Source organism: Pseudocercospora fijiensis (assembly GCF_000340215.1).
Source record: "Pseudocercospora fijiensis CIRAD86 unplaced genomic scaffold MYCFIscaffold_2, whole genome shotgun sequence".
NCBI classification, from domain to species: domain Eukaryota; kingdom Fungi; phylum Ascomycota; class Dothideomycetes; order Mycosphaerellales; family Mycosphaerellaceae; genus Pseudocercospora; species Pseudocercospora fijiensis.
In genome coordinates this window covers 789,785-811,656 of record NW_006921533.1, presented here as the reverse complement: position 1 = coordinate 811,656, position 21,872 = coordinate 789,785, and the positions used below count along the sequence as shown (strand labels likewise).

Below are 21,872 nucleotides of genomic sequence, written 5' to 3'. Positions count from 1 at the left end.
CACCATCTCATCTCGATTGCCATTGAACTTCATATTACCTTCACCATGTCGTCCAATCATTCATATGAGCTTCTTTGCCTGGAGAACCCGCTTCTCGACATCCAGGCTCAAGGGTAGGTCTTTGGCAAGGAAGCGTACATTGTGCTCGCTTCGACAAAATTGAAAACATCATTGAGAAACGTGTTGCTGACGTATATTCCTTCGCCACAGAGATGAAGCACTCCTGAACCAATACGGACTCAAGGCCAATGATGCCATCCTTGCCGAAGACAAGCACAAGTCGCTCTACGAAGAGCTCCTCAACAACCGTGAGGCCAAGCTGCTGGCTGGTGGTGCCGCCCAGAACACAGCCAGAGGAGCACAGGTACGTCGGTCCCGTGTGCTCTGCTTCGAGGAACAAGAGCCCGCAATCACGCATACGCAAAAAGAGCACGTAATTCATTGTCACAAGGTTGCTTGGTCCACAGAGGCAATTAAGTTCTGTCGCGAAAGAGTTGGCATGAGTTTGCAGGTGGATACTTGGGTTATCCCGTCACATTTTGCGTGCGATGCAAACGTGTGTCATTGATGGCCGTGGCGTATTGCCTTGATGCAATGTGCTTCGATATTGCTTGATGCGTGACATGCATCACGGCGGTGCGCGGGCTCTTGACATCCCAAGCATCCCTCGTTGAGATTGATATACCGCACGGCTCGACATGTAAGGCTGACGGCGATTCTTTTTGCTAGTATCTACTCCCTCCTGACCAAGTAGTCTTCTTCGGCTGCGTCGGAAAGGACAAGTATGCCGACATCTTGATGAAGGCAAACAAGGAAGCCGGGTTGGCAGTCCAATACCGCTATGACGACAAGGAGCCAACTGGCCGATGCGGTGTCATTATCACAGGTCACAACCGAAGCATGTGCACCGATCTCGCTGCAGCAAATGCGTACAAGATTGAACACTTGAAGGAGAACTGGGGCATCGTGGAGAAAGCGAAGGCTTACTTTGTCGGTGGATACCATCTCACAGTGTGCGTGCCGGCTGTTTTGGCTCTGGCCGAAGAAGCTGCGAAAAACAACAAGGTAAGACGATGTTGTTGATCGGCTCTGGGATGTTGACATGCTGACACCAACCTCAAGCCGTTCATCCTGTCGCTCTCTGCACCGTTCATCCCGCAGTTCTTCAAGGAACCGCTTGATCAGACTGCACAGTACTGGGACTATGTGATTGGCAATGAGACGGAGGCTATCTCGTACGCTGACTCGCACGATCTCAATACACATGACATCCCGGCTATTGCCAAGGCTTTGGCCAACCTGCCAAAGAAGAACACGCAGCGAAAGCGAGTTGCCATCATTACCCAGGGCACGGAGCCGACTGTGGTCGCTGTGCAGGGTGAGGACCAGGTCAAGTCGTTCCCCGTGCACACTATCGGCAAGGACGAGATTGTCGACACCACGGGTGCTGGTGATGCATTTGCCGGCGGATTTTTCGCTGGCATGGTAAAGGGCGAAAGCATCGAGACTTGCGTCGACATGGGCGCATGGCTGGCAGCGCAGAGTCTGCGGGAGCTGGGACCTTCGTAAGTTGTTGGCGTCACTAAATTCTGCAGCCGCGGGTTCCGCTGACAGGAAGTTGCAGGTATCCATTCCCGAAGAAGGCCTACGTCGCTTCGAAGTGAGCGCAGCCTTCTCCTTTTTGGTTCAACACCATGTTTCAACAACTGCAGCGTTGGTCGCGTGATATGATACCCAGACATCCTCCACGATGGCGGGATGCAAAAAGCTTTGAGCTGGTTTGCAATGATGGCGTTGAGGAAAACGGAGCGACGTGTCGGGAGAAGGATATCGTGGTCCCGCACGAGTCATGGATATAGAACAAAACAAGTAAAACGTTTCTGATATTGATGGCAATAGCGCCCAGAAAATTTCAAGGAGTGGTCAGTGGTGCGCATCATGTCAGCAGCAGGTCAACAAGGGAAAGAAGATTCACGAGCTGATGTCAAGGGTGCCCATCTAACCCTGCAGAAACGTTGGGCGCGAGTCGATCGATAAAACGTGTATTATAGGGTTTGCCGGTGGACACATGTCGCGGCAGGATCGACCAGGCCGAGTCTGAGTCTCTGAGACGTGAAACCCGTGGTGACAAGAATAATGGCAAGTGTGTCGGTGCAAGCGGAGGTGGATGTAGTAAATGTCTTGGAAAAGGGCGAGCGAGGGTACAGTATGGCTGACTGCGATGTTGTCAGATTATCTTGCCTTGCCTGAGCCAATCCCAGGCAACATTATTTGTTCTCCTAACCGGGCTTCTGGAAGCAGGCGTCTGTTTGGAAAGTGGGCCGCAGATGTCCGTCGGTCGCGCGTGCAGCAGAATCGGCGGATGGGCGTTAGTAAAATTCGCGAGTTTTGCGGCGCTCCATGGATATGCTCGGGCTTCGTTGTTGGTCTCGTCATAAAATCATGCATGCCCGACGGTATGCTGTGCTGCCCAGCTGAGATGTGAACGTGTCACTGGCGTGCCTTTTTTTCCTGCTTGGGCGACAGGGTGCCGCTGCACCTATCGATACTAAATAAACCGACAGCCGAGTGGAGGACTGGAGGTGCACGTCGATCATTTGCGAAAGACCCCGCTAACTAACACAAAGCGTATCGCAACGTTCTGCGGCTAGCGTACACTACACTCGTATTGTTTATCATATCAAGAATCAAACACCTTCGCAGCTTGTCAAGGACATTCATCCGCCGCCGCTGCATGCGGGAATTGTACGATTCGGGGGGCGATGTGGCAGCGTTGGTGCGTTTGATATGGCTACTACTACTACTACTACTACTACATGCTACTAATGTCGTCGCTGCCGGTGTGACACAAGCGCGTCTGATGACTTGTGCGCTTCTCATGCATGTATGCATGCATGCATGCATGCATGCACACTTTTCCAAGATCCGAGATGAAGGTTGAGCCGGGCAACGCAACGGTTTCGTACGGATGCGGCATGTTTCAGACCTCACGTGGCTGAGGCATTCACACACATATACGACAGCATTGTGTTGGCCGCGAAGTTCACGCATGAGATGGCTTACTATCGTGTGTTCCGGGTTTCATCAACAATGCTCATGCCACAGTCGAAGAAGGCCGTGCGACACTGCCGGCGCGTTTGGGCTGACATCCTGTGACTGCAAGGCGCTGCGCGGCATAGAAGATGACCAGTCGGAGTTTGTTGGCCGGGATATAGAAGTATGGCACCTGCAGGTACCCAAACTCTCCGCAGATCCCTTACTTTCGTCATTGCAAGCAGCATGTTCGCATGTCTGTTTGAGCCCGCCGATGCTACGACGGCAACGGATGCTACGCTGGCTGGCCATGAGGAGAGCGATGCGGCCGGCGCTCGCGAAGCAAAGCAGTGCTCTGCTTCGCTGGCTCGGAAAGTGTGATATCGACCTCGGACGGCACAGCCCATCGCGGGTAGACGTCCATCAGACCGCTGGAAGCTGGAAGCCGGCAGAGTTGGCAGAGCCCATGCCCATGCCCCTTTGGCGCGCCATCGGCCAGTCTGGTGGCCCAAGTGCAGACAGGCAGGCAGACAGGCATTGAAGTGATTGCGAATGTGGGAATAATGGCTTTGGCACCACGCCGCGATATCCGATATCCGTCGTCAAACGAATTCTATTTGCTGGCTCCAGCGCAGCGCAGCGCTGCTACACTCCACGCAGAGCCTGCAGAGACTTTGTTTGCAAGAAGCACTACCCCTCCGACCAATAACGGCCGCGCTCTAGCTTGCGCCTCTCTTGCGTTATGATCCCTACCTGATTCTTGAAGGTTGGCCTGCCACAAACGGCGACGGCGATCTTGTGCGCGTTGGCGGGCGCTGTGCGTTGCGTGGGCGTGCCTCTGCTTTGCCTCTGCGCCTAGGCTAGGCTAGGCCATGCCATGCCATGCCACGGAGCACGGAGCCAGGTCACGACGACTGAGTACTGACTGGCTTCGATGATGACTTCGCAACGGCACTTCACGCGCGCTGTACGGAGACGCCTCCTTTTCGCGGCTCCCACAAGAATAGCCCGCTGACTTGGCCGCCCTCATCAAAAGACGCCGGCTGCACCATGCCGTGAGAATGGTGTGAAGACCACGCCTGACCTCGCCTCTGCGTGGGCCGTCTGTCCTCACGTTACTCTCCTGCTCCCGCTCCCACTGCACGCACACCATAATCAAGTACGGGGGCATCGTCGAGTGGCGCTGTCACTGACGCTGACCTCCATCAATCCTCGAGCCTCACTTTTACCCTCGATCAAAGCAGGTGTAAGTATATCAACCTATACAAGGGTGTAGATCGCGCCGCTACGGCGGCTAGGTTTGTAAGGCCGCTTGACCACTTCTATGGTTGTTTATAGGCTATATATGGACCGCTAAGAGGTCCAATTTCGAGCCAATTTGAAGCCTTATAATCGTATGGTATAGGCCTGTAAATGAGGAGTAACGATGAAGCTAAACTAGACCTTATTTAGAGGCCATTTCTACCTCTTGTTTATCGACCTGTTCTATCTCTTCCTCGCGGTTACGTATCGCGCTTATTTCGACCTTACTGTCGCTAAATTCTACGCTCTTTACGATATATAAGAAATACCTGCCTCTTAAGGATATAGAAGCGTTGCTTACTAAGCTAGAGGTAGAGCGGCCGGTACGTATAAGGTCGGTAAGGTCGGTAAGGTCGAGAATAGCGCTGAGTTAGTGTATAGTTCAAGAGCCCATTTCTACTAAATATATATAACCGAAGGCGCCTATTCTTCTACCCTCCTATAGCCGAGTTGAGTAGTATTTAGGCGTACGAGGGTCTGCGGATAGAAGGCTTCGAATACGACGAATACCGCCATTTCGTAACTAATATGTAGTATTATAAGAATCGACTAAATAAGCTATTAAAGGACTCGCAAGGTCGGTTATATCGCCGACTCGGCTTCGAGTATCGTATCTATAAGCGCTATATAGACTATAATCGCGTAGATAGCAGAGAGGTTGTTTTTAAGCGCAAACGGCCTTAGCGATAGCGCGTAGCGCGTACGATGTATATACACGACTATTACGCGAAGTTAGTAATTATTAAGGTCTACGAGAAGCGACCGAATCGCGAAATAGGCGAGTTTCTCGATAACTGCGTACCGGCCGCGCTACCTTCGACTCTAAGTACGAATTTGACGGTTATAAGGCTAGTCTATGTAGTGTTAAAGCCGCTTACTAACCGCTACTCGTATAGTCTCGAATTCGTCGATTCTTTACAAACTAACGATAGCGTAAAGGCGGTGTAGAAGGACCTAATCGCTTCTCGAGGTAGCTTAACGTTAGTCGCTTAGTTGGTTAAAGAAATGCGAAGGCCTAAACAGAGGCAAATTTAGTATAATGCTAGTGCGGTTAGCATTACTCGAGACCGCGTTTCTAGCGCTAATCGAGAAGGTCTAAAGCGACTAAGTAATAAGCGAAGACAAGGTACTAAACTAGCTATCGAGGAGCAGTTACAGTAGGCTTATTAGTACTTGTCTGCGAAATTCAGTAGTAGAAGTGGCTTTATAGAGATAATTGAATCTCGTAGAAGCGATAGACTCGTCTATAGAGGCCTAATTTAGGCGGCAAACTAGCAACTTCGAGCCCTTCGCAACTATAGGTCCTTGTTCTTGCTGGATTCTATATACCTTACTAATAGGCTTAAATAGCCTCTCTTAACTATATACGTCCGCAATAACTACCTAGAGTAGCTTCTAGCGGCTCACTTCCTTATAAATTGCGAGCAAGCACACCTAATTAAGAAGGCAATCTCGAGCCTTCGAGAAATAGCCAAATTAGACTATAAACACTAGATAACCGGTTTTAATAGCTATAGGAAGTACTTCTTCTTTAACTAGGCTAACCGCTATTCTTCTAAAGCCAAAGACTAAGACGACTTTAACTATACTAAGCAATCTTCCTAGATACTACTATAGTCAATAACTAACGACTTAGCAAGTGAACAGCTCGGAGTTAGTTACGGTCTTGTAGATTGTGGTATTATTCAACGCCTCTGCTAACGGCACCTTGTTAAGACCCTCGAGAAGCACTTCAAGCGCTTTCTACCTGTTTTAAAGGCAATAAGCAAGGCTCTGTTTATCGCTCGAGACTAAGAAGAATGCTAATACTTTATTGACTAAGCAATAGCCGCCTTTAACACCTATAATACGGCTAAATCGAGTAAAGAATTGGCCTATTTGAAGGCTAATTAGAAGGCCTCCGATAGCGATCGCTAGGCGACTTAGGTAAGGCTCGGAGACCCGATTTTAATAGCCGTTCGCACTACTAGTCCATTAGAGGGCTATTATACACACTTGAAGTACCGAGACAAGCGTTAGATACGCAAATAGAGCTTGCGAGGTGCGTATTCTTCCCCTTCTTCTATTACTATCGGAATTCTATAAGAATAGAGTCCTGCTATATTCCTTAGAACGGGCGGATTCTTTAGAATAGGCTAGCTTTCGGCCTTCAGTATCATTCTCAGACTTCTACGGCTTCTTATCACTTCTATATAATAACAACTAACTATTCTAGGTACCGTCCTGCACCTCGTTTAGCTTAATAACTATATCCGCGAGCGCGTCCGTCAAAATAGCGTTGTCGATAAGAATAGCTAGCTTCTAATATAGCGTTAAGAGAAGACTTCTAAATTTCGACGGTTACCTCTTTCTATATAGAAGAAAATGGCGGATGAGCTTATACAGTGCTATAAGGATATAGACAATAACAAGCCTGCTTAGCGAATAGCTCTGCCGGCTACGGACGACAATATATACACTAAGTGCTTCTATTACTTCTAGCACAGCTATCACCTTCCTTATAAGCATATTTAGCGCTTTCACAAGGAAGCAATTAGTCGCCTTACACTATACCGTTATAGCCTCTATATTAGTCGCTTCTAAGGTCTAAATAGTAACCTTGTCTACTCCGACTAGCTTAATATAAAGCTTATTATTAAAGACGAGCAGTTAGTATAGGTCTTCTACGTTAACAAGGTACTAGGAGTGTCTCGGAAGCGCTAGGTAAAGGAATACTTCTATTTTATATAAGAAGTAGTCTTATAGGCCTTCTTCCGGTTCTACGACTCGTAGGCTTCTAACCTTACCGACGGTTAGCAATATAAGGCCCTTCTATAGTAGGTTACTAACTTTGTAGCACTTAGCTACGACTCGCGAGTCGCTTAGATAGACTAGTAGTTTAAGAATAGTGCTCCGTAGGCTGAATTGATACCTCGTCGTACTGCAAAGTAGCGAGTTATTAACGATAAGCCGTTGCGGTAACTAGTCTTCTATACAGCTCTAGCTCTATTACTACTACTACTAGCACCTATCGCTTCTATAACTAACCTTCTATATCGGCCTCGCCTTATTATCGAAGGCTACGCTCTACTAGTCTATAGTCTACCTAATAGCAACGGCGTTGTTGCTTAGGCTAAAGATGAAGACGTACTATACGAGGTTAATAAGGACCTATTTAATAGGCTCTTAGATATAGACCTTCTTCTACAATTAATGCTAATTAGTCGATTGCCGCTATCTTTGCTAAAGGACGCTAGCAAAAGTGATCAATACGATAACGACGAGGTATTAAGGCATTAATGGCCGTTGCTGTCGTCCTTACTAGACGATTTGCCCTTACTAAGTAAGCTGTTTCTACCTTCTATAGTAGAGCTACCTTCTATAGTAGAGCTACCTTCTATAGTAGAGCTACTACCTTCTATAGTAGAGCTACCTTCTATAGTAGAGCTATTACCTTCTATAGTAGAGCTACCTTCTATAGTAGAGCTACTACCTTCTATAGTAGAGCTACCTTCTATAGTAAAGCTACTACCTTCTATAGCACTATCTATAGCTCTATATTCTTTACCTATATAGTCGCTAGGTAAGGACACTTCAATTGATCTACTGTAGCTATTAGGTAGCTCTTATAAACCTCGTCGTTAGAAGCCTTTAATTAGTAAGCTTATAATACCTTCGAAACGCGCTCGTAGAAGGTTATACGCAGGTATACTACCTAAACCGTACCGGATAGATCAATCCTCTCGTACGCTATCTCCTACACTAATTAGACTACTAAAACGACGGATCTAAGGAGAGGTTGTCGCTTCTAAGCGGTAGAAGTGGTAGTGCTAAGGTATAGGCGTAGACTTAGTCGTTTTCGAGCGATTACGGCTATTCGGAACGGTAGAAATCCGAGGTAATTGGGTTGTATAAGGGGTATTTGCAATACCCCGATTTGTACACTAATTTCGGTGGTTTCAGGGCACTCTGCAGGGGCATATAGAACCCACAGGGTGTGCTAGAGCTACCTCGAATTTACTTTGTGGGTTGATATACTTGGATCTGATCAAAGCCGACCGGGCTGTGACACCTCCAGCCCCGCCCATAATCTCATAATCTGGCAGACTCTTGCCTCGCAGTTTCACGCCTTGCGTTTCCGAATTCTATTCGCGAGCAAGGGCCTGGCGCTGCGCTCGGCAGTGCTTCCTTGTCCCGTCTCGACACGGTTTGGCGATTCAGAGGCCTGACAGCAGAGGCTTCATCAACCCCGCGCTACGACCGGCCCTGCTCACATATCGAGACTACACTTTGGCTACCCAACCGTGGGTGCATTGTCTGTTTTGTGCGCATTGCCGTTCCTTTGGCCTTCAAATCTCGCTACACACCTGTCACGTTTCGTCGTTCCTTCAAAGGCTGCGCTGCTGCTGCTGCCACTGCCACCACGCTCGTTTTGCTCTCTCGCTCGCGGCCCAGGTGCAATCATCCCGACCGTGCCGAACTGCTGGTATCTCATCTGCGTGCTCGCTGCACTGCACTGGATCGTCTGAGCGCTTAATAATCTGTCAGCCTAGTATTCTTGGGCATCACCGGGATACAGGCATTCCATCCAAGGACTTAATATTCAGCCTCTTTTCTTGTTCCGCTAAGCCAACATTGGCGACCACATTGACCAAGTCCGGGCACTCATAAACACCTCGACACTTGGGCGCCGTCGGGATCCAATTTCCCTCCGATCATCGCCTTACACCGGACCGCATATAGCACCACACCTCAACCGCAAAGCTGGCGACGTCTGTATATGCATCACCGCCTTTCTCGCCGTTGGCGTCGTCGAGGAAAGGGCAGCCAGCGTTTGGGGATCGCGTCGATTCTGTGATGGACTACAATGATCCATCACGACGGCAGTACGCGCAACAAGGTGCCTATGCACCCCAGCAATCGCAGAGCAGCGGCCAGTCTGGCAGCCAGTACGCAACTCCCGGCGGATCTGTCGAACGTTTCCGACAATCGACATATATGCAACAGTCGCCCACCACAGTACCGTCAACAGGAAGAGCAAGCAGCGATGCGCAGGTGTATGGCTTTGCGCAAAGCTCCCAGTATGGTCCTGCAGCATCTGCAGCTGCACAAACGATGCAGTACGCGACCGACTTGCAGAGCCCGGCAGATCCGCGGTCGCAGGACACTCAGCAGTACTCGCAGTATGGATCCAACGTTATGTATGGCATGTCGCAGTCAGCACAGTCGGCGACGCAGTCACCTTACGAGCAGGTATCACGCTACTCCCAAAGACCCGGCACAGCTTCCGAGACACTGGCTTCCCAATTCGGGGTTGCGCAAACCGCCGCACAGTACTACCTTGCAGGACAGTCGCTACCGAGCGCGACGGCGCCCGAACTGGCAGCACCGCACTTGCCCTCTCAATACCCGCAATCTGCTTACGCCGAAGCTGGACCTTCATCGACTTACGCCAGCGCAGCGATGCTCGATCCTACACAACCAGGCGCGTATTCGTACACCACGGCTGCCACGCAGTATGCGCCAAATTCATCGACGTCGGTCGATCAGGCCTTCAGCAACTACCAGCATAATATTCGCACCATTTTTTCGAACGTGCGGGAAGGGACGTTGCGAGACCTCGGCGGGCACTTGCTCGAGGTTTCGCACTATCTCCTGGGCAACGCAGAAGCTCTAGGTGAGCATGAGCGCCAATATAAGTACTTCCAAGCTGAGCTGATGCTTAGGTGCAGGACTTACCAGAGATGACGATAACCTGCACGATGAGCGCATTCGTCTCTGGGACGAGTTCAATCGAGCTTGGCTCGCTACATTGCAAAAGCAGTTCGACGTGACCCAAGAATGGATACGATCGGGTGGCGGTCGTGATTCACCCAGTATCATGAGCCAGCAGGTATTGGAGCATCTGTCGCGTGAGCTTGTCAGGCTTTGCGACAGCATTGAAAAACACGGTCTGGTCGATTACCAAATGGGCGTGGCAGAGGAAGAGATCATGGATCGTGAGTGTTCAAGGCCACATATGATCGACTCGCTTTTATAGCTAACGTATGCTGTAGTGCTGCTCCGCTGCCTCAGCCTCTTGGACCCCGAGAGCGCTACTGCCGGGGCAGAATCTTCTGCATCGGCTTCTGCTGCAAGAGAACGATAGCACCCCGACAGCCTGGGAGATTTTTTTCGCGACTCATGACGATTATAGCTGATAATCAATTGATCGCCTTTTTTTCCTTGGCATCCACCGCGGCCAATAATGGAGTTCTACTACACGATCTGGCTCACGCCATGCACCAACATCAACTTTTGCTTATTACGGGCGCGCTAATCCGGCCGCGCACACTCTACTGCTACTGCTACGCGCTTTTCTTTACTACTACTACAAGATACCACTACTACTATTGGGGGCGGCTTTCTGTATGCATTTGATGGCCGGCGACGAGCATGAAGGGACGACTGGTTTTTTATTAATCATAGCATTTACAAGGCGAAAAGGATGAAACATGGGAAAGAGAATACTGCTGTTTGCTGTATTCACCAGAGAGGGCAACCATCATTTTCTGGCTGGTCCAAAAATGGCGCGCGCCGGGTTTTGCATTATGACGACATTTTGCGGCAGGACAAGATGTACTGTAGATAATACTATCCAAAAGCGTGGACCTGTGCGACGTGTTCGCGTTCGCTGTCCTTTTTGCTTGCTTGTTTGTTTCCCCGTTGGGCACCGCAGCTGTCTTCGGGACCCGAGCAAACAAATTTTGTACTTGCTTCGATCTAGACCCCTTCTTTTCTCTTTTTGCTCCCTTCCCTTCCCTCCCTTCCCTCCCTCCCGCACTTTTGGGCAGCTTCTTCTCATTTATTAGAGGCTTGATCGTTTGAGACTAACGACTATACAATCTCCTGGGTGAAATGAAAAAAAATCTTCCTCTCCTCTTTCTCTCATTATTATTCTCCTTCCTTGCTTCACGAAATGCAAGGCCTGCTTGCGTGCCGTGTCATCCCTCTTTTTCAAATATAAATCAAGACTTGGTCCTAAAGTTTCGCGGACGGACGTTCAATTATCTACAAGGGTTGAGTGTTTCGGGAAAGTACAGGCTTGTACCCCGATCTGGTTGGCAACAACTTGATAATGATGATAGAAACAACAAGCTATCGAATCGATTTCTTCCGGTTCGGTTGTTGGTTAAAAAAAAACCTCACTACTTCCCGTCTCCGAGGAATTGGGCTGCGAGGAATGTGGTGGATGCTTGTTTTTTTGGTCTTGTTCCTTGCCCTGCTTGTCTGATGAACACTTCGGAAGGCTGTGTACTGTTTTTTCTGACTGGAATAGTAGGGATGGATCTCTAGTTCTACCCAATTGAAGAACAATCTGCATTTTGTCTACCTATCATCGAGTTCAGACGCAGACGCCGTGGAGATAGAGAAGAAGAAAAGAAATCGAGCAGGGGAACCGTCATCAAGGCCCAGGCACTACCTGTCCAGCCTGGACCAAGATCCGGTCCCGACTCCGTCGTGGTGGTTGGCCGGTGCAGTGCGCTAGAGCATCGTATTTTCCCTTGTTTGATGAATGCTGATGATGATGATGATGATGATGATGATGATGATGATGATGATGCTGCTGCTGCTGATAAACTTCATTGCTTCTCATCTCGCGCAGCGCACCCTCGACCCTGGAAGGTCTCTTCCCGTGAAGAAAACGGAGATCACAAGATACCGTTTGTGGTAATGGCTGAGTCATGAACATGGCGTGCGGAGAAAAAAAAGTCTGCTGGTGTGCGGTGCGGTGCCGTTTGGTACCGAGGGTGGACATGGGAGTGCTGTCAGACAACAACAACATGGCGAGCTGTCAGCGTCGACAAGCTGCCGCGTTGCGCGTGAAGCGCGGTGTGTTGGTTAGGGAATCCTAGGCGGTGATCGGGCTGGAATAATACACCCTGATTAAGCGAGATAGCGGACGGGGGTAATCCCCGTAAACGGCAGCTAGCTTGAAAACGTTAGACGTAAACCTTTTAAAGGTACGGATAATTCCTTTAGGCAGTGCGCTAGCTTTAACTAGTTAGATCCCGTTTTTGGGGATTATCCCCTTCCGCTATCTCGCTTAATCGTCTTGTGTAAAAAACAATAGCAGTTCTAGTTATAATAAGGCAGCTACTAGTAGTATTACTTGCTTTGGTTCTTTTTACCTTATTAATTACTGCTAACTCTTAGCAGATTGATACCTGCTAGAAATAGCTAGAAGCGACTCGATCTGCGGCGCTAACGAAAGAGTATACTATCGCTACTTTACGCATTGCTAAGGCAGGCCACTTCTCTCCTACTTAACGATATTCGATCTATAGGGACATAACGCTTCGGCTAATAAACGCGCAACCCCCTTTGCTACATACTAATACGTGCATATCAATCTCAAACCTGGGAAGGACTCGAGAGGCTAGAGCGGTCGCCAGACGATAAAGGTTCCTATCGAATCTGCGCGTTCCTGCGTCTCAAACATTCGACCTGGCTGCAGAGCCTGCGAAGCTTCGTCTTGCAAACGTCGCGAAGGACGTCGAAGCCTGATCCAAAAATTCACTGGACGAAAACCTTGATAAGAATTTGAGTCCATGTGCAATTGTTTCTCTTCGTTGTTGTTTTTGATAATGACCTCGACCAGATACAGTGTGCCTTGCGTTTGACGGCCACAATGAATGAAAAGTGGTAGTTCAGCCCACACCCCCAGACATCATACCGCAGCAGCGGAGATTCTGGCACCGTCAATCCCAAAAATCCGTTGGCTTGGAGGTTGATGTCAAATTCGATCATGCAGTATTAACTCAGTCTCCGCGAGTTACCTCAGTCTCCGCGAAATCCCCCGCCGCCGTCTTCTTCTCAAACAGCAAGTCCAACTCCACAGCCGTCCGGTCCTTCGTCTCTGGCAGCACGTACTATGTCAATACCACGCCTATAGTCGCGGACACTGCCTAAAGGAAGCCTGATTTCGCTCCCCAGCCCCAAGCCGACTTGTTGATCTGGTATAATGTCAGAATGTTGGCAGCGACATTGAATACATTGTATACAATGCGGCCAATCGGTATGGTCTTGCTTCGAAGCAGGGTTGACGGCACTTCTGCCACCAGCACAAAGATGATTGGAATCATGCGTGTGTAACAGATGAAGCCGTTGATGACCAGCAGAGATGCGACTGTCCAAGTCAGAGGCGGTCTGCCATGAGGAACCCCAAGTCCGCCGATCGTGAAGTCTATGGCCGTGACTGTACATACTCCGAACAGAAATAATGCATGACGCCCAAAGTGAGGCATCAGAAACCACTTCAGAGATGTTCAGGCCAGGTGACTGTCTGAAAGATCGCAAGTGGTATCCCTACTCTTGATGAGAATTCGGAAGAACGACGCAGTACGGAAGAAGTGGGCCGACTTGTCAAAATTTGGCCAAGCTCCAAAACCACCAAGCTTGTTGCGAAGAACTGGATGAATATCAGACATGTGATAAGAGCCAGAGTGAACATGATCGTTTTGCGGAATCCAGAGCGCTCGGTTAGATAGCCGGCGAGGAATAAGCCTGTCAACGTGCCTACCGCTGACCCGTTGTTCAGTCCGGACTGCTATGCAGCAGAGATCTGATAGTCGCCATCTGGTTGGAGCTTGCCATACCGTTTGCGAAAAACTGGTTGAGCGAACAGCAGTCCGATGACATGGTAGTCGTAGCCGTCCATAATACATGCTGCCTACTCGGCCATACTCCAGCCGACTGCCTTTGGATAGCGCTTGCTAGCTTGCCAGATAGTCAGCTCATGTTCTCGATTGTTCGCATCCTCGGCATTTGCGACGATTTCTCTCTCAAATACTTGAAATTGCTTTGATGTTTCGGCCATTTTTGGTAGAACGAGCGACTCGAGACTAGACTATAGCCTTATACATCTGGCAATGTGAAAAGCGCTACTTCATCCTTCAAACTTGATGTAAACTGTGATGTATTCAGAAGAGGGCTAATCTACAGAAAGCCCAAAGATGAAGTGTGCACAGTTGCAGCCTTAGGCATTATGCACGTGATAGCCAGCTATATACATACACTCTCCAAGTTACCCCCTTATCGCGTGTATATAGCTAAACAAGCAAACTACTAAGGCAAATAAAGGGGTATTAGGTGTCTAGACTACTTTTAGGCTAATTAAACAAACAAACAAACAAATAATATATCGCCGACCTAGGACTAATACTACCCCTAGGGTATTATTAGCAAACTATCTATTTAGTACTTAGTAGTAGGCTAAGCGGCGCTCTTAATCGCAGCCTTATAATCTACTAAGTTTAACTACTAAACAAAGCGACTATACTTAAGCTTATTAAGCGGCTTAGTAAAGCTATTAGCGATCTAGTCGTATATACTAATCTAGGTAATAGCAACAGTGCTATTAGCGATCTTCTTGCGGATGTAGTAGACTCTAGTATCTATATACTTAGTACGGCTATCGACACTCGTCGACTAAGTAATAGCGATTACTAACTAATTATCCTCGTATAGCGTAACAGGCTTAATAGTGCCCTTATAACTAATTTCCTCTAACAACCGAGCTAGTGCAATAGCTTCCTTAGCGCTAGTTGTTAACTAAACATACTTAGCCTCTATAGACAATAGAGTAACTAAGGTCTAGCGGCCTAACTTATATAGCAATAGTCTACTAGCGAGTATAAAGTAGAAGCTGCCTATAGAGCGGCGAGTAACCGGATCGTTAGCCTATAAGGCATTATAGTAACTAGCGAGATTAAGCTTATTGTCGTTCTGTGTTATAGTACTAGCTATCGAGGCTGCCTAAGGCACCGCGGACTAGATAGAAGCGTAGCTTTTACGCTTCCTTCGATCGTTATAGACAGTTTAACAATCTAATTACGTAACACCTACCTCGCTGCCCTCTCGCCCGTATTATAACTGTCTGTCGCTTCATTCCTGCCCTAATAGATTATCGTAATTATTGCCGTAGTATAATTCTATCGGTTGTTACTATTTTACGAAACCTAGTAATCGTTACGTCTCGAATAAGCGCCTAGAATACGCTACGACCTATAGAACCTACCGAATATCGACTACCGAGCGTATTACCGCTAGCAAGAAGTATAAAAAGAAAGAGCATGTGCTATATTATATTAGAAAAGCGCTAATAGCGCCTCGATACGAAGGAGAACTCGACGTATAGGTTGTACCGCGTTTGCTATAGTTACAATACTAGTGATCGAGCTACTAGACTATATAGTGCTCTATACGGAAGATAGAGCCTCCTATAGGCACTCCCCGTTCTAGCCTCGATAAATAGTTAATCCGTAATGTAGGAAGAGTAGCGCGATATTCTGTAACACCCTAAGCGACAGGCACGATTAGACGACACCGTATATGCGGCGAGGACTATGTTCTACGATAGAAGAAGAATTTTAAACAAGCGCACTAAGCGCTAGAAATCGGTACTAGGCGCGGTTACGCTATCTACTAAAAGAATTAGTCTACCTGTATTATACTTTCTACTATAAAATACTTCCTTTCTAATATACATATATTATTCTATAAAGGCCTAAGCGCTATAGAACGATTAATCTACTTAAGCTTGAAGTTAACTCTAGGTTCTAAAGCTAGTAGTAGTATAGACGTAGGGGAAGAGAGCACTTTATAGTTACTATTAAAGCCGACCCCGAAGCCGATCGAGTTACAGTTATAGATAGTAGGCCGCAATACGTAGTTTTAAGAGTATTTCGACGCTCTGCCTCTCGGTTACGAGTTCGATCTACTACTACCCCGTAATAACGATAACGATAACGATAACGAAGGTAACGATACTAGAACTAACTCTATTAAACCTTAGGTGCCTGCTTATCCGCCGTTAGACCCTTCGTTACTAAATCCCTATGCGGAAGATACGCCCGAGGCGCCTAATAAGGCGAGTCGACTATAGATAGGGAAGGTAGACTTCTCTAGTTTCATCCTATACTAGCCTACTTTAGATAATACCGAAGCTCGTCGATATCGCCTATTTTACTTTAAAGTTAAAGACGCCGATAAACTAGTCGCTAAGGTTAAGAGGTAGCCTACGGAATAGTTAGACACCCTATACGCTGCCGATACCTAGTACGATAAGCTATACGACGACAAGACTAAGCTCGACGGACAATACGAAGAGTTAAGGACCGCCTTTCGGCGCTTAGTAGAGAAAGAATAGAAGCTTGCTTAAGAACTCGCTATAGCAAAGGTTACCTTAAGCTAAACCGTAGATAGCGGTAAGCAGATTATCTAGTAGTAGCGTAAGCGGGTTAAGGAATTAAAGAAGGAAAAGGAACAATAGAAGGAGGAAAAGGAGGTCCTAGGAGTAGAGCTAGCCTTAGTAGAAAACCGGCTTAATTAGTACGAACCTATAGTTAAGGCAGATGTGCTATCCGGCACTCCTAGGATTAAAGAACGTATAAAGGCCGCTCGTACGCTATACCTATAGCGGAAGACAGCTACGGAGTAACCTAGTAGTAGTATCTATTATAGCTACTAGGACGATATATCCGAAGCCTACGAGAGCGACTTTCCGACCGACTTCGTACCTATTTAAGGTATACCGAAACTACGCAGCTGTCTATAGAGTAGTATTATAGGACCTCTACCGCTCTTCGATAGATTAGGAGCTACTCCGCGAAAGCTAGTACGTCCGAGGACTCTACTAGGAGACGACGAGGAAGACTAATATATACTACGATAGTAGTTAGCCGACCGTCGCGGTTCGCGCCTAAACAATACTAATCCTTTTAGTGTCCTACTTTTACTATTACCTTCCCGGCAAGCACTACCGCTACTCGACCTATAGCAGCCGACTCGATAAGCGTAATAGCTACCTCTACTATAGTAGGCGCTATTCCTTCGACCGGAACTAGGCTAGCGCCCTTTCTATTTATCCTATAGGTCTTAGCCTATAGGTCTGTTTTATCCTACTAGCCTAAAAGCTAGTGCACTAGCTACTAGACTAGGTCCTTAACTTAGATAGGGTCCTTAAGCTACCTTAAGAACCGGTAGGGAAGGTAGCCCTATAGTTACTAAAGGTAGGAGCAGACCTCCTAATAAGGTTATATATAAGCTACTACTAGTGTAGTATAGTAACAGCTCCGATAAGATCTCCTTCGAAGAATAGTACGACAAGTCGATAGATTACTTTAAGTATAAACGTTATATATACATAGACAATAAACATGCCCTAACTATAGCTATTAACAATACTACTACCCCTACCCGAGGCAAGATTAAGAACAGAGCGAAGGAGTATAAGATACCCGAGGAGTTGTTAAAGATCTTATATAAGTACTACGGTCCTTAGTACAAGAAGGAAATCTACTAGTAGAAGTTCTTCGGTATAAAGATAAAGCTAGACTAGAGCATAAATAACTACTAGCCTAAATAGGAAGAGCATACCTAATATACCTCCTTCGACTCGCGTAACCCTAATTATAGACAAATGCTAGCGAAGATGTTCCTTAACTCTATTAACGAAACTAAGTAGTAGTAGAAGGTTATAGAGAAGAACTTCGGCATAGCTAAGGAGATACGAAAGCATATATAATAGCTCGAAGTGCAGTATACTAGCAAGCTAAAGAAGGAGACTACTACCGTATCGAAGCCTCGACTAATACGGTCGAATACCGCTCCTACCGTATTAAGCAGCTACGCTATATCGGCGGATAAGAAGCCCTTTATCGATCGCTTAAATAAAGGACTCCGCTAGGGATACGATTAGAAGCAAATAGATATCGACTTTAAAAGGCTAACGTAGACTAATCTCGACAACCTCGGCTCCGGTTCTTACTACGTATATAAGAAGAAGAGTTATTAACAGAACAGCCCTAAGTGCCTATACTAGAAGTATAAGATTAAGCCTATTAAGCAGAACGCTATAACTATTAAGCAGCCCTAGTACGATAAGGCTACTAAGGAGCCTATTCCTAAGGACGACTTAAGTAATCTCGAGTTTAACGTTAACCTCGATAACAACTATAAGTCGGGAAACGACTCGGCCTAAGCCCGCAGCGTAACGAGCTAGGCGAACGTTAGTTAGCGCACCTAAGTAATACGATTCTTCCGCTAACCCTCTCGGGACCTGCTACGTAGCTAATACTCTCGTCGACCTCTATAAGTAAGGATCCGGTATCCGTTATAGACTATATAGTATTCGATGCTATAGTTAACGGATAGCGGGTTAAATGTTACTTAGATAATAGCGCGACTAGGTGCTACATCGATCGACGCTTACTAAAGAAGATATACTTAAAGAGCTCTTTACTTAGCAAGACACTTCTAGTTAGCTACGCTAACGGAGGTAGAGGCTAAGGAATCGACTTCTAGGCTATGCTACCGCTAGAACTAGGCGGATATACAGAATAGCTACCTTGCTTTATTACCGAGTTAGAGTACGATGTCGTCCTTAGCCTTACCTAGTTAGAATAACACAACCCTTCTATAAACTAGACCGAAAGAACCCTAACCTTCGACTCCCCTTCCTACCGCTCGAAGTATAATACTACGGTATATACTACTTCTTCTAAACAACAAGTAGGTACGGAGTGTCGTATACTGTTACTAAAGCCTCCGCTAGTTATTAAATACAGGTTCGCATCCTAACCTAAAGTTAAGATTAGCTTAGCGACTATAGGCTAAGCATAGGAAGACATACTTAATAGAGAAGAGGGTTACTAGGTATAGGAGGTAGACGAGAGCAACAAATTCTAAGTCTATAGTAAGGTAGATCGAGCCTTACGACTCTACTCGGTACGACCTAAGGACTTTAAGAAGTTTATAAAAGGCAAAGAATTTACCGATATTAGTAGGCAACTATACCCTGCCTTTCGCGAATACGTAGACCTATTCGATAAAGCTAAATACGAGACCTTCCCGCATACTCTACTAGATTACTACCCGGACCGCGATATAGCAATCGAATTCAAAGAAGGAGCAAAAATACTATAGTCTAGGCTAAGACCCGCCTTATACGACGAATTAGCGGTTACTTAGAAATACATCTAAGACTTAAAGGCAAAGGGTATTATCTAAGAGTCTAAATCTAAATGCGTGTCGCCGGTGCTCCTTGTACGTAAACCTAGGGGTAGAATTCGCGTATATATCGACTATAGAGCGGTAAATGCAATTACGATTAAGAACAGGTATTTGCTACTATATATACGGGAAACGCTTCTACGTATAAGCAAGGCTAAGGTCTTTACAATTCTAGACATTATCGCAGCTTTTAACTGCCTCTATATCTAGAAGGGTAACGAATAGAAAACTGCTTTTACAACTCGATATAGTATATACGAATACTTAGTAGTACCGTTCGGTCTAAGCAACGTACCCGCTTCCTTCTAAGCATTTATTAACCGTATACTCGGTGCCTATATAGATGAATTCGTCTTAGCCTAGATCGACGACCTAATTATCTATAGCGATAACGAGGCCTTATATATCGACTATATACGGAAAATCCTATAACGCTTACGCGAGGCTAACCTCCTACTAGACTTCGACAAGTGCCGATTCTTCGTAAAGGAGGTCTATTACGTCGGCATTATTATTACGACCGACGGCCTTAAGATAGATCTAGAAAAAGTAGATACTATTACTAACTAGTCGACTCTACGCTACCTTAAGGACGTTTAAGCCTTCTTAGGTTTAGCTAATTTCTATCGGAGATTTGTAAAGGACTATTTAGTTATTGCTTTCCCGCTAACTTTACTCTCCCGTAGCTAGAAGAAACCCGGCTATAGGTTCGAATAGACGAGTGCCTACTAAGCTGCTTTCGATGTACTAAAGAAAGCCTTTACCTTAGCCCCCGTACTAATACACTACGATCCTTACAAACCGTACGTTATCGAAACAGACGCATTAGACCGTATTACCGTAGGTGTCTTGTCCTAGGAAGGTAAAGACAAACTTCTCTATCCTATCGCCTTCTTCTCTAAGAAGATAAACCTAGCTAAATGTAACTATAAGATTTACGATAAAGAACTTATAGCAATCGTAGAGGCCTTCGAGGAATAGCGACCGGAGCTTATATATAGTATGCTAGAAGCGCTAACCCGAGTTATTACCGACTATAAGAGCCTAGAGTACTTTATAACGATAAAGCAACTAAACCGTCGCTAAGCTAGATAGGCTAAGTTCCTTTCCGAATTCGACTTTAAGATTAAATACCGTCCTAGTAAGCAAGGTAGAAAGCCTAACAGTCTTACGAGACGCATACAAGATATAGACTCTACCGAAGACAACGCGAATCGCAACCGAGCCCTCCTTAAACTATACTAGTTAGACGATAAGGTAAGGAAGCACTTAGGCCTAGCGTTACTTACGCTCGAGGATCTATTAAAGGAAGCCCGGATACTACAATCCGCCGAGGCTGCCGCTAAAGCGCAGAGACAAGTAGCAATAAAGATCTTAAGCATAGACGAGCCCTTAGACGTTCTAGTAGCCGCGGCCTATAAGAAGGATAACTTAGCCTAACTTATTATTACCTCCTTAAGGGACAACCTAACTCGGATGCTAGTATCGAGCGCGTCGCTCGGCGGGGACAAGATTAACCTCTCCGAATGTATATACAAAGACGATATTATCTATATTAAAGGAAGACTGTATATACTAGCTAATAAAGACCTCCGAGAGGAAGTTATCCGCTACTACTACGACATACCCTTAGTAGGGCACCCTAGCCGTAATCGCACTTTTAACTTAGTATAGCGACTATATACGTAGCCCTCTATATACGACGACGTTTAGCGGTACGTAAAGGGGTATAGAACATACATTAGATCTAAAGCCTCTCGGGACGCGTATTAAGGGAAGTTGCAACAGTTGCTAGTACTATCTAGCACTTTTAAGGACATTGCTCTAGACTATATTGTCTCCTTACCGGATAGTAAGATAGATAGGGTAACTTATAACAATATACTTACTATTACCTACCGCCTTACTAAGCGCAAGTACTTCTTACTAGTAAAAGACCTAACTCCGGAAACTGCCGCCGAAGCTCTCTACCGATATATAATTAGAGATTAAGGATAGTTCGACTATACCGTCTCGGATCGAGGTACCTAATTCCTTAACGTCTTCTTCCGCCGCTTAAGTAAACTTACTAGCGTTAAACAACACTACTCTACAGCTTTCTATCTATAGACTAATAGATAGTTAGAACGCACTAACTAAGTGCTAGAAGCCTATCTCCGCGCCTACGTTAACTTTACCTAGAACGACTAGGCTCGATAGCTCTAGAGTGCAGAATTTGCGGCGAACAATATAAAGAACGAGAGTACTAGAGTCTCACCCTTCTTTGCGACCCTTAGTAGGAATCCGAGAATAGAAGTGCGTTATATGCCTCGCTAAGACTCCCGGGTAAAGCCGCAATCTACAAGTTAGAAAATCTCCTTCTAGCAAGCCGACCTATTCGCTTCTAAACTCTAAGAAATCTAATAACGATATAGCGAAGCTATTACTGCCGCGTAGGCACGTTATACTAAGAACGATAAAGGTATACCGGCGCGGTCTTATAGTATTAGCGACAAGGTTTAGTT

The 21,872-nt window shown here is 46.5% G+C and overlaps 6 protein-coding genes across 6 annotated transcripts; 4 read left to right on the top strand and 2 right to left on the bottom strand.

Annotated features, from left to right (window-relative positions):
* The first annotated feature begins 24 nt into the window (after nucleotides 1-24).
* On the top strand, nucleotides 25-1,885 carry MYCFIDRAFT_71050 (adenosine kinase). Its single transcript, XM_007924528.1, has 5 exons — nucleotides 25-113; nucleotides 211-364; nucleotides 730-1,065; nucleotides 1,123-1,565; nucleotides 1,625-1,885. The coding sequence occupies exons 1-5, from the start codon at nucleotides 46-48 to the stop codon at nucleotides 1,662-1,664; spliced, it is 1,041 nt and encodes a 346-aa protein (XP_007922719.1). The 5' UTR covers nucleotides 25-45; the 3' UTR covers nucleotides 1,665-1,885.
* On the top strand, nucleotides 1,538-3,742 carry MYCFIDRAFT_206505 (uncharacterized protein; the record flags this gene model as incomplete). The annotated part of the gene is made up of 18 exons (XM_007924829.1): nucleotides 1,538-1,684; nucleotides 1,713-1,846; nucleotides 1,900-1,983; nucleotides 2,011-2,040; nucleotides 2,081-2,124; nucleotides 2,159-2,226; nucleotides 2,252-2,456; nucleotides 2,480-2,527; nucleotides 2,570-2,582; nucleotides 2,652-2,776; nucleotides 2,853-2,936; nucleotides 2,985-2,991; nucleotides 3,024-3,069; nucleotides 3,106-3,135; nucleotides 3,164-3,189; nucleotides 3,216-3,408; nucleotides 3,436-3,545; nucleotides 3,577-3,742. The coding sequence occupies exons 2-18, from the start codon at nucleotides 1,728-1,730 to the stop codon at nucleotides 3,740-3,742; spliced, it is 1,398 nt and encodes a 465-aa protein (XP_007923020.1). The 5' UTR covers nucleotides 1,538-1,684; nucleotides 1,713-1,727.
* Nucleotides 3,743-3,782: 40 nt separating this feature from the next.
* MYCFIDRAFT_171324 (uncharacterized protein) lies at nucleotides 3,783-9,100 on the bottom strand (the record flags this gene model as incomplete). The annotated part of the gene is made up of 14 exons (XM_007924828.1): nucleotides 3,783-3,893; nucleotides 3,923-3,962; nucleotides 3,994-4,048; nucleotides 4,083-4,142; nucleotides 4,178-4,228; nucleotides 4,257-4,293; nucleotides 8,246-8,281; nucleotides 8,307-8,413; nucleotides 8,442-8,568; nucleotides 8,604-8,631; nucleotides 8,682-8,846; nucleotides 8,884-8,922; nucleotides 8,949-9,036; nucleotides 9,064-9,100. 14 exons carry the CDS (start codon nucleotides 9,098-9,100, stop codon nucleotides 3,783-3,785), a joined length of 981 nt encoding a protein of 326 aa, XP_007923019.1.
* Nucleotides 8,690-11,003, top strand: MYCFIDRAFT_88778 (uncharacterized protein). The gene is made up of 3 exons (XM_007924826.1): nucleotides 8,690-9,991; nucleotides 10,047-10,313; nucleotides 10,371-11,003. Exons 1-3 carry the CDS (start codon nucleotides 9,172-9,174, stop codon nucleotides 10,460-10,462), a joined length of 1,179 nt encoding a protein of 392 aa, XP_007923017.1. The 5' UTR covers nucleotides 8,690-9,171; the 3' UTR covers nucleotides 10,463-11,003.
* Nucleotides 10,190-11,003, top strand: MYCFIDRAFT_202116 (uncharacterized protein). The gene is made up of 2 exons (XM_007924827.1): nucleotides 10,190-10,313; nucleotides 10,371-11,003. Exon 2 carries the CDS (start codon nucleotides 10,498-10,500, stop codon nucleotides 10,732-10,734), a length of 237 nt encoding a protein of 78 aa, XP_007923018.1. The 5' UTR covers nucleotides 10,190-10,313; nucleotides 10,371-10,497; the 3' UTR covers nucleotides 10,735-11,003.
* Nucleotides 11,004-13,262: 2,259 nt separating this feature from the next.
* Nucleotides 13,263-13,622, bottom strand: MYCFIDRAFT_42842 (uncharacterized protein; the record flags this gene model as incomplete). The annotated part of the gene is made up of 1 exon (XM_007924293.1): nucleotides 13,263-13,622. A coding segment is annotated over one exon (360 nt), but the record flags the coding sequence as incomplete, so codon positions are not given.
* Between the last annotated feature and the right edge of the window lie 8,250 nt (nucleotides 13,623-21,872).